The sequence below is a fragment of the Cyprinodon variegatus genome, unplaced genomic scaffold (assembly GCF_000732505.1).
Source record: "Cyprinodon variegatus isolate N-32 unplaced genomic scaffold, C_variegatus-1.0 Scaffold190, whole genome shotgun sequence".
Classification (NCBI taxonomy): domain Eukaryota; kingdom Metazoa; phylum Chordata; class Actinopteri; order Cyprinodontiformes; family Cyprinodontidae; genus Cyprinodon; species Cyprinodon variegatus.
Genome location: NW_015150643.1, coordinates 865688 through 876719, shown reverse-complemented (window position 1 = coordinate 876719; position 11032 = coordinate 865688). Strand labels below are relative to the sequence as shown.

Genomic DNA, 11032 nt, shown 5'->3' with positions numbered 1-11032 from the left:
TAAAGTAACCGCTACCAGCATTAAAGCGCTTCTAAAGGACTTTCAGTTTTGGTTGGCTTTGGCGCTATCCAGTGGATAAATGCTGTATTGTTTTGCCTGGAGGAAGACAGCATGAGAAGCAGACCTGATCTCTGACGCCTGCAGTGTGATTAAAATGCATTTCTCTTTCTAGGGAAGTGGAAGATGAATAGGAATGAGGAAATGAATCTGCTAAATAATGTCAAAAGGCAATGTTGAAAATTAGAACCGTTTTAACTTTGGTTTGGTAGCATATTACTGCACAGTCACCGCCTGTCAGCTGATATGCTGATGAGCCTTAAAACAGATAAATCTATTATTTTTGATCATTTCACAGTAAACACGTGTATAGATCCCAGCAGAAAGCTGCCGCATAACATCTCTCCATGAGATCGGGCATATAGCTTCAAGATCTAATCTTTAATTTTCTTTTTCAACCAAATCAGATTTTTTTTTTTTTTTATTCTTAACTTTCATGATGGACCGAGAGATTAATCAATGTTATCAATTAATAGAATTTTCTGTTTATGAAGATTATTTTTTGTAAAATCTCGAAGCGTTCCCTCCCCCCTCATGATTACGAGTCTTTTCTAAATGAAATAAGATTTTTGGTGGAACGCGTCAGAAGAACGATTTAATGGGTGTAAACTGTCCAAACAGACCTGAGTTTGTCATCCCAGATGAACTTTTTCCGGGGCCCCATCACCCTTTTCCCGGGTTTCTCCTCATCGTCGTCTTCTGACCCGTTTTTGTCTCCTTCCTCAGACTGCTGCCTGTGAGAACCAACAAGCAGCTCTAAAAAACATATCGGATTCATCTAGATTTAGAGAAAAACAACAAGAGCAGTTTTCCCTTACTTTGCCACTTTGGCGATGCAGTCCATGTTGTAGCGAGCGATCTGCTCCGGCATCACGCTGCACACGGCTAGTTTCAGCTTCAGAAGGGGCGCTTTAAGCCGGTCGTCCTGGGCGACAGAGATAAGAGATGTCAGAAGCTGTGTGGGGCCTATCCAGGCCAGCAGACTGATGCTATATATAATCCGCTACAGAAACATTCAGATATGGGAGCTAACTGGAAGCTAACACAGGAACACCCACCTGCACGTTGAGGCTGAGCTTTTTAAGGCGTTTGAGCAGAGCTTCTTTATTGCAGGGCACAAAGGCCTCCAGGTGAGAGTAGACGGCCGAGCGCACCTCTGCAGGCTGCTCCTGAACCTGCAACTCGATGCTGCCGTACAGAGACACAAGCACACGTTATCATTCAGCTCGCTTTTAATCTTTCACAGCAGACACAGATGGGATGAATGATACCGACTCTAGAAGGATGTTGTTCATATCCAGCGTGAAGAACTTCTTCCTGCCTTCTTCGTCAAACTGACGGGACGCCTGGGGGAGGAAGCGTCGATTAGAGGAGACCAAAAAAGCAGCAGAAATTGATATCTGAAGGGAATTCCTTTTTATTTTTGTTCCATACCGCTCTCAAGTCCTCGATGCGCTTTGAGAGCGGACCTGGCAGCCCGCAGGGAAGAGGAGGAGGAGGGGTCATCATGTTGCCCTGCAACAATCGACCCGTTTTCTGCCCCGACCCAAACGACCCGTTCTCCCCCTGCGAGGGGCTGCCAGGCTGAGGCGAGTCCAGCATCCCGAAGTCCAGGTCCCCCATCATGTCCTGCAGGATGTCGTTGTTGGCGGAGCCCAGGAGCGACATGACGGCTTGGTCCTCGGTCAGGTCCGTGATGCCGCAGTCGGCGCCGCTGACGGGGGCTTTCGGGTGGGCGCTGACCACCGCGCTGTTGGCGCCGGGCACTTTGGTGTTGGGTCGCGGCAGAGAGGCTGCGGCCGCCAGGTTCTTCTTGCGCATCTCCTCCTTCTCCCTGGTGAAGCGGCGCAGCATGTTGGCCAGGTGCAGCGAATCCTTCATCAGCTTCTTCCTCTTCTTTTTCTCTGGCCGGTGAACGTTCAGAGCCAAAACGCTGCCAAAACAAACCAGAAATAACAGATAAATAAAATTTTTTTTAAAAACTAACAGAACTTTATAAAGGGGGCACATGGGATCCCCACAGTGAAACATTGCAGTGGTAGTGTAATGCTGTGGGAACAGTTAAATACAGACCAATCTCAGGGGAAAAAAATATTTTGCTCTATGTCCTTCGTTAGTATTCAACCTCCCTGTATCTTACCAAGAGAATTATCCCCACAGCATGATTCTGCCTCTACCATGCATCTATTATCTTACCATTTTCTTTAATATGTAAGGCAAAAAGTTCAACATGGTTTAAAAAGCGCAATAGTTAAGCCCCTCTGCAGCAGGCTGTAAAAATCCACGCAGTAGGGCACGTTCAAGAACCTCACCCAGGCTTCGGCACTTTATTCTTCTTGGGTTTCTTCTCCTCCAATAATCCACCATCTTGCTTTTTCCGTCGCTTCTTAATCACTCGCTCTTCCCCGTCCTTCATCTTCTGTAAGAAAGGAAAGGATTGGGGTTTACTAAATGCTACGGCATTTGGCTTTTTTTTTTGCATTTTAGCAAGAGGTTGAATTCATGCTGGGAAACATTTTGAGAAGAAAAAAAATAACCTTGAAGCGATGATCCTCTGTGTTTGTGTTTTCCCCTTCAGAGTCAGACGCTGCCCTGAACTGCAGAGTCCCCGTGTTGATGTAGAAGCCTCCGTGTTTTGTGGTGAGAGAGGCTGGCACCAGCTCATCATACTGAAGGAAAAAGAAAAATGATTAAATAAAAATCACGGATTTAAGTGTCCTAATTTCTTATTTATAGGTGATGAACCAGAACAAAGATAAATTCTTCAAAACATCATGAAAACCTCAAAACTGGATGAAGCCCCAGAATGTACAGAAGCACATCTATCAATGACCGCAGCAAATTTTAATGAATCGGTTAAAGAATTTTGTTCTACAAAGGTTTCAGTGAACAGTGTGGCAGGCAGACCTGTAATTTTGGCACAGATGTGCCACAAGTATCCAAAACTTTCCAAATTCTTTTTTTTTCCCAACTTAAACAAATTCTTGTCTAATAAACGTGCTCATTTCCATGGTATTCCTACTCCTGCATATAAAAACAGGACTTTTTCAATAAGATTTCATTGTGTTTTCTAAAAAAATCCATGAAATACATCAAAAGATCAATAAACTGAATAGAAAATTAGATGTATTCTATAACATAGTTATAAAGTGTCTTAAATCACGTAGGTTTTTTTTTATTTTTTTTACTACCTTTTATGTGTCAACCAATTAAAATGACTGAATAAGCTGAAAATTTAACATTACAGCGTAATATGTTCATAAAGCAGATCTTTATGGGCGACATCATTAAAAGAGGCTGTCAGAAACAGGAGTAATTGCACTTTTTTTAATACAAGATCAGGATTATTTTCTACTATGTTTATGTGCAGACTTTTTGAAATAGCAGACATGTAATGTAGATAAGCAAAAAATAAAACTTTACAACAGAATTTACTCATACGGCGATTTTCCTCATTTTCCTTATCAAAATGCAAAAATGTTTTTTGTTTAGTTTTTATGCTCTGACAATTTTCCTTCAAATAAACAGAGAAAATTGTTTTTTGTTTTGTCCTAGGGCGGGGGCCAGCAACCCGCGGCACCAGAGCCGTGTGCGGCTCTTTAGCGTCCCTCTTGCGGCTCCCTGGAGCTTTTTCAAAAATGTATGAAAAAAATTTTTTTTATATGGTTTGCTGTAAACATTTTTATAATAAATATATTTAAACATTAATTTGCGTCATAGCCATAGAGATCAGTGGTCATAACTGGGAACCAGCGTGGCGCGATGCCAGGCAAACAAAGCGGTGGGTGTGTCTCAGGCCATGGATCCCAAAGGGAAAAAAGGAAGATTGTTGATGAGAAAAGAGGATTCAAAGAATGAACCAAATCATTTGCTTTCATTATCAATGCAGAAGGAATGACTGCATTTTTGCTTTGTAATGAGAGGTTGTCAAAAATTAAAAAGAAAAATTTGGAAAGGTATTTCCTGGGAAGGCAAAACATGCAGCCGATCACCAAGCTGGGAGGGAGAGAAAAAGTGGGATTGCAGAACTTCTAGATAAATTAGAGGAGAGCAAAGATAGATTTAAGAAGTGGATTGCATCTCTGAACTCCACTACTGCTGCTAGTTTGGTTTCAAGGATGGAAAACCATCCACAGATCAAACAGGTAGCGCTCTGATGCAGGGATGGGAACTTTCTTCAATTTTTTCCCCAAATCCTCAAAATAAAAAATAACACCAAGGAACGATGGTGATGGAGGACGTGGGATTTCAGGGGTAGAGAGCTCTGCTCTGATGGATGTCAGTTCCTGCTGGTTCCTCATGACTCAATCAACTTCTCCCAACAGAAACACGTCCACCATAGAAAGATTAATTTATCCTTTTTCTATAATTTCATCAATGAAACAAAACCTAAACTGTGCGGTGAAGGGCGGTGAAGCAGCGCACGGTGAGAGCGTTCACTGCTCCTCCCTCACCTCATGCCTATTATATATTTAAGCCCATGTAGTCCTTTTTTTTGTATTGGGCCATGCACTTAGAGCCCGTCTTGCCATATGAGGCTTATATAAGACTTTTACATTTCTGCATCTCCAGACAGATTTATTTTTTGTTTTTTTGGTGCAATGTGGCTCTTTAAGCAGTTTAGGTTGGCGACCTATGCACTAGGGTAAGATACAGTAGAAACTACTGAGTAGTGAGTTTACAGATCATTTTCTTATCATCAGACTCAAAACTCCTGTAAAGAGGCTTGGTGAGAAACACGATTCACATTGTTTTTTTGTGTTTTTATTGTATCAGCCTTTTCCTTATTTCCTCTATTCATGTTTTCATGTGTTCATCTTTTTTTTTAAATGTATGGAAACAGAGAAAGTGACACTTACAGAGCTGCTGTAAGTTCCCGTTTAAACCCGGGAACAATGGGCTTTTAGTGGCAGTGGGAACAGCTCAATGACTCATGTCTAGCCGGGTCGAATAACCCGGCAAGTGGCTTGTGTTAAAATCGCCTTCTCTCAGGCGTGAATCGAAAACTGGTTTGTTTTCAGAACCGGTTCCATGTGTTCCAATTCTATGGCACCGTTTGGCAGCTCGGTTAGTGGTTCTCTTAACGATTCCAGACAGCACTAGAGCCTAGCGCTGGGCAGCACGACTTGCGTCACGTTTTTTACGCAATTTACGCACACGGCATTCAGTAAGCAAGTACGACGTGACCGGGCGTAAGTATAGAAAAGCAAAACAAAAGCGGTCAAAGTGATCGAAAGTTTGGCTTCATTTTAAGGAAGAGAAAGATGGCAACAAGGAGCTTTGCAATCATTGCAAAGTGGCAATTACATCCGTGGGGGAAATACATCCAACATGCAGAGACACCTGCACATAAAAAATGGCATACATTTGAACGAATGCCGTGCTAAACGAATGCCAAGCTAGCATGTTTAATTAGATCTACTGGTAGCTGGAATTCTTACATGGTTCTAGCTATTGCAATGGATGTAATGAAACATGCTAAGAAGTTGCTCCGCAGATCAGGGAGCGAGAAAAAGGTGACGCTTGTTTATTTAAATCAGGGGGAGATGAGTTTATTTCCCGAAATTGTACAGTAATGCTTTTTTATTAAATGGAATCGATAAGAGAATCGATAAGGAATTGAAACGCTTCACAGAATCAATAAGGGTTTCGGAATCGTAAAAATCTTTTCAGTTCCCAACCCTAGACCTGTGGTCCTTTGCCACATGTCCCTCCCCCTCTCTCAGCCTACAGTCAGAAAATGAGCCACTAGTGCCGCAAAAATTCTCCGGTCGGCATGCAGTGGAAACACCAGACCCTGGTTGACCCGTTAATTTCCGTGATACCATTGAATGCAACATAAACGCATCTAATCAAATTCTATAAATATAGTTCAGACTGCCAGGTGGGGCTATTTTTGCCAATGGGAATGGAGCCAAGTGTCGATGGTTAAAGTAGTTTGAAAAACTCACGTTAACACACTATTTTCAGTGGGAAAGAGGCTTAGAAATCATTTCCTCACCTTCTGTGTCAAAAAGCTAGCAAATATCCTACTAAAATATCCTACTAAACCTTCCAACCTGTAATTTTCTTCGTCTGTACCATTGTGATATTTTATTATCATGAGAGAAGAGGAATAAGACTGATGAAAAAGATTGATGAAACAGCCTGTGGCGGTGTGTAAGATGATCCATCTCCCCTGCTGCTCAGCGTGATGAGGTTACACACTGAGGGCCAATGAGTAACGCAAGAAAATTGCTTCTCCGAAAATGGTCAAACAATGACCTCCAACCCCTTGTTGGAAAGGTAAGAGCCTCTGGTTTCCACTGATGCCAGCCATTAGGGGGTGTGGCTAAATAGCAACGCTGTACTGAATAATTACAGCAGGCTCTGACATGTCGCGTGGATTTGTATATCTTATTGCATTTGTTGACACAGCTGTAAAACAAAATGTTTTTATGCAAAAAATTATTTTGAAGATTGTTTTAAAAACTTTGAAGCCCCTTTTTGAAAGGCATGTGGAAGAAAAAAAAAAAGCGACTGTGTTTCAGCCATATCAATAAATAGATCTAAATGCACAGAGCTCAGCTGGGCTGAGCACCGAACCGTCAGGCTTAACTCATCACACATGAGAGATGATTTCATTTTTTAGGAACTTTTTAAGAAAAAAATAAATAACTTACAGCTTCTGAATTGTCTATAAAGGGGTCCGTTTCATCGTAACCGTAGCCGATGTCGATGAGATCCTGCATCCGATCCTTTTTCTTCTTTTTAGTGGCGCCTCCCTAAAACAGATACATCAGAAAATGTAAAAAAAAAATAGATAAATAAAGGCTATAAATGTGTTTTTGTCTGCGTGTTTTTAATACATTTCTAGTTTGTTATAGAAAAGTGAAGCACATTCAAGATCATTAAAACAATTTAAAGAAAATCAGACAAATTATCTCATTTTAAATTTGTTTTTGTTTTGTTTTTTAGGGGGGAAATTAGTTTAAATTAAATACGAAAGCCGACCTTGCAAACCCTAAGAAGGATGGGAAAAGAAATCCAATGCTGATAGAAAACTAAATAAATTAAACTAGAAGGATTTTAATGAGCTTAAAAATGGAGAAGTTACTCTCAGTGGATTCACAGAACACTGAAATGTTTGAATGTTTCAGGATAGCTAAAGCAAAAAGTAAACAAATCTGTCTGAGTCCAGCTCCAACCCTTTCCATGTACTCTTTGAATATTTGCATTTGTTTAAGAAAACATGTTTAGCAAGTCAAATCAATGGATCTCACCGATTCAAGGCTGGACAAAAAACTTAAATTTATACAAAAAAAATACATATTAATTTCAAAACTGCTCACATATTTGCTCTCAAATTTCCTGGCGAGCTCTTCCACCTCCCGCCTCTCCTTTTCATCGTCAGCAAAAGGGTCGCTGGGGTCCAGGGGGGGAGTGAGGCCTTTAGGTACAGTTGAACCTGCAGGCTTTACCTGAAAAAAAAAAATAATACTGAGCATTTGTATTTTGTTTGTAAACGTCAACATCTGTAAAACTGAAAGAGCCCATTTGATACAAGATACATCTCAACTGAAACTGAATAATTCTCCATTAACAGAGTAAAAAACGTGCCAGGAAGCTTGTGATTGTGCAACATGAGCGAAAGAGTCCTGGTCGAAAACGTAAGTGTCACATGATTTCACGTGGAAAAAGCTCATCTTGGTTTTTAAGTTCAAATTCTTATACCTGTGAATACGAACAGTAGAGAATAGCCGGGATAAGAAGCGTGGATTTACAAAACTAAAACCATTTTTTAAATGCAGACAAACAGAAAAACAAATGTTCATTATTCCTCGAGTGAATCTGTGCTGATTTTATCACATCTAATGTTCTATTTATTTATCTATTTTGCAATGCACTGAACCTTTCCATATCAATGCATTTCACACATGACTTGAAACTGGTTTTCATTTTTTTTATTACGGTTTACATTCTTGATCACTGCTGCACTTTATAAATGGTAATGTTTATTTCATTTCACTGTTATAAGCTGCTCATTGAGGGGATGGGTTAAATGCAGAGCTAAATTTCTCTAATGTAAGATCAATAAAGTTCAGTTATTATTAATATTCACTGTTGTAAGCTGTATGCATCGAAACCTTGTTTTGTAGATGACAAAGTTTGTCTAAGAGCTTCAAATAAAAATGGAGCTGATCTGCTGCTATTAGGGAACGCTAAGCCAGATATGGGAATACTGACAGACTTTGGAATGGATCCTTCATCCTCCTTAAACATTTTCAGTCTGTTTTCCTGGTACCAAATTCCTCTAAAAGTGCAAGGTTCCTATCTAAGTCTAAAATATTTGCTGCAGTTTAACAAAACACGTGAAAACTGCTTTTGGCACGCTGTGATTCAAGCTATGACCCAAGCTGTGGAGGAGACTGGACCAAGTAGGAAAGCATGTTTGTCAGCCTCAGAAACTGGAAGATCGGTTGGTATGCATTGTCTGGAGATGACAGTAAGTGGCGCTCAAAGGGTTGGGATTATTGCTAAAACAATTAATCGGATTAATCATCATTAATCTATTATTAAAATAATAATCAACTATTTTAGTTATCGATTGTTAAATGGAGTATAGAGACTGTAAAACATGCCTTTAGCTGACAGATCGACCCACTTAAAGCAGTAAAAACATCGAAATTGTGAAAAATAATATGTAAACATTTTGCATTTAAAATAAAAAAGCTTTTTCATCTGTCAATATGTTCAAACCAGAACTTCTCAGCTAGAAACATTTTAGTTTCACCTGTTTAATTTAGTAAAAAAATATTCCTTAAGGAATCTTTGGTTGTCCGATTATTTATTGAAAAAAATAATCGACAGATTAATTGATTTTCAAAATAATAATTAGTTGCTTTCAACCTCTCCACCCCTTTAGAGTTCCCTTCTTAAGACTTCATGATATTCATCGCTGGTAAGTTCATAATTGTTTATTTTTACTCAAAATTGAAAATTATAGACCATTTTGTGTTGCTCCAAAAAGTTGTATAAACCACAAATCAAACTAAAAAGGATAAGATTAGGATCCAATTTAGGGGCAAAATATAAATTTTTATTTATTTTATTTTTTTTGTAGAACTGATGCAATTAATCAGTTTTATTCATCATTAGAAGCAGAGGAGTGGTTTCCAATAGGTGACAGTTTTTTCCTGAAATAAACCAATAAAATTCTGCAGCCAGGAACAATGATCCAAAGCACAGGCCAGGGTTTTCAGCCCCCCCTGCCTGCACTGATTTCATTCTAAATAATGTTTTACTGCATCTTTCACCATATTTATTCATCTATTTTGCAATGCACTCAACCTTTCCATATTAATGCCTTTCACACCCTGACTTTAAACTGGTTTTCCTTTTTTACTTCAGTTTACATTCTTGATCACTGCTGCACTTTATAAATGGTAATATTTATTTCATTTCACTGTTATAAGCTGCTTATTCAGGAGATGGGTTAAATGCAGAGCTAAATTTCTCCAATGTAAGATCAATAAAGTTAAATTATTATTATTCACTGCTGTAAGCTGTATGCATGTTTTTAGTTGCAGCCCTAGGCAGGATCTTGTTTTGTTTTGTCACATTGCTTTTAACCTCTCCACCCCTTTAGAGTTACCTTCTTAAGACTTCATTCATCGCTGCCAAGTTAATAATTGTTTATTTTTACTCTCAATTCAGAATTGAGAGTATATAACTTTTTGAGTTGTAAACAACAAATCAAACTAATAAGGATAAGATTAGGATCTAATTTAGGGGCAAAATAATATAAAATACTTTTTTTTTGTAGAACTGATGCACTTAATCAGCTTTATTCATCATTAGAAGCAGATGAGTGGATTTCCAGTTGTTTTCTAAAATAAAGCAATTAAAACCCTGCAGACATGGACAATGATCCAAAGCACAGGCCAGGGCTTTCAGCCCCCCCTCTCCAAACACATATCCAACGTGCAGATCGTGCAACACAGCCTCAAAACATCAGAATCTGACCTAAAGCTTTAGTTTGGGATATAAAATCGCCACTACAGACCTGCTGAGGACATTAAAGGAAGCTGTTTCAAAAGACAGTTCAATGAGGGCATCTCGACAGGCTTTGTTTATCTCCTAATCTGGCTTAAATTGTTTTCTTATAAAGCTGATCTAAGTTATTACCAACGTTATGAATCTTTTTATTGTCATTTAACTAGATAAAAAGTTTTTGTTTATTTGTTCTTTTTATCAAATTGACTGTAAAGAAGAGCTGGCTGCATCTATGCCCTTGTTGCCATCATGGTGTCCACAGTCACGCGTGTCTGTGGTGTCTAACCTGAGCAGCAGTTGGCTGGACCAGCTCGCCGTAGTTGAACTCGGATGAGCTCCTCTCGTTCGGCTCGCTCAGCGTCAGGTTGAGGCGGACGGTGGGCTTCGGTTGCCCGCCGTCGGCGTCGCCTCCCTTCGTGTTGCCAAACGCCGCTCCGGAACCTCCTGACCCGGCCGCCGCTACACCTCCACCTCCATCTTTCCCCAAAGTGATGTCGGCGGCCTCGTCCTCGCGGCGGCGCTTCTTGCTGGGCTCCGGGGTCTGCTGCTGGGGCGGCGGCGGCGGGGCGCTGAAGGAAGAGATGGTCACGAACGGCACTTTCCTCGGCTCTGCCATTTGGCGCTCTGCTACTCCGGTGAGCGGGCACACGGACCGGGGGAGGGAGCGGCAGCTGCTGGGAGAGAGCCGGAGAGTCTCGACGGGTGCTGCTAGCTAGTTAGCTTCTACGGAATGACTCCTCCGGGGCCACACAGCGACTTTAGTCCCTTCTCCCCCGCTTTAATCCATGTAGTATTTTCCGTGGCTCTGCCCCGCCGCCTACGAGGTTCTTAAACATAAATAAATCGCAAGTTTGAGTATTTCCATGAAACTGGTGTTTAGCTACTACAGAGAAGATTTTGAAGTAGCCATCTTGGTCATTATTATCATTATTCAGAGGCA

At 40.5% G+C, this 11032-nt stretch overlaps 1 protein-coding gene across 4 annotated transcripts in view; it reads right to left on the bottom strand.

The window, feature by feature from the left end:
* The window catches only part of LOC107087680 (ubinuclein-2-like), a 20887-nt gene extending 9855 nt beyond the window's left edge, over positions 1 to 11032 (bottom strand). For 3 of the 4 annotated variants that reach the window (XM_015379384.1, XM_015379386.1, XM_015379387.1), the window contains exons 1-10: positions 10379 to 11031; positions 7389 to 7517; positions 6720 to 6821; positions 2595 to 2726; positions 2370 to 2476; positions 1492 to 1990; positions 1333 to 1403; positions 1116 to 1245; positions 876 to 982; positions 681 to 791 (exon numbers count right to left, since the gene is read on the bottom strand). In XM_015379384.1, coding sequence (XP_015234870.1) covers positions 681 to 791; positions 876 to 982; positions 1116 to 1245; positions 1333 to 1403; positions 1492 to 1990; positions 2370 to 2476; positions 2595 to 2726; positions 6720 to 6821; positions 7389 to 7517; positions 10379 to 10708 — 1718 coding nt within the window. In that variant the 5' untranslated portion in view covers positions 10709 to 11031. Of the gene's footprint in view, positions 1 to 680; positions 792 to 875; positions 983 to 1115; positions 1246 to 1332; positions 1404 to 1491; positions 1991 to 2369; positions 2477 to 2594; positions 2727 to 6719; positions 6822 to 7388; positions 7518 to 10378 lie in introns of all 4 variants that reach the window. The other variant, XM_015379385.1, reaches the window with a different exon arrangement.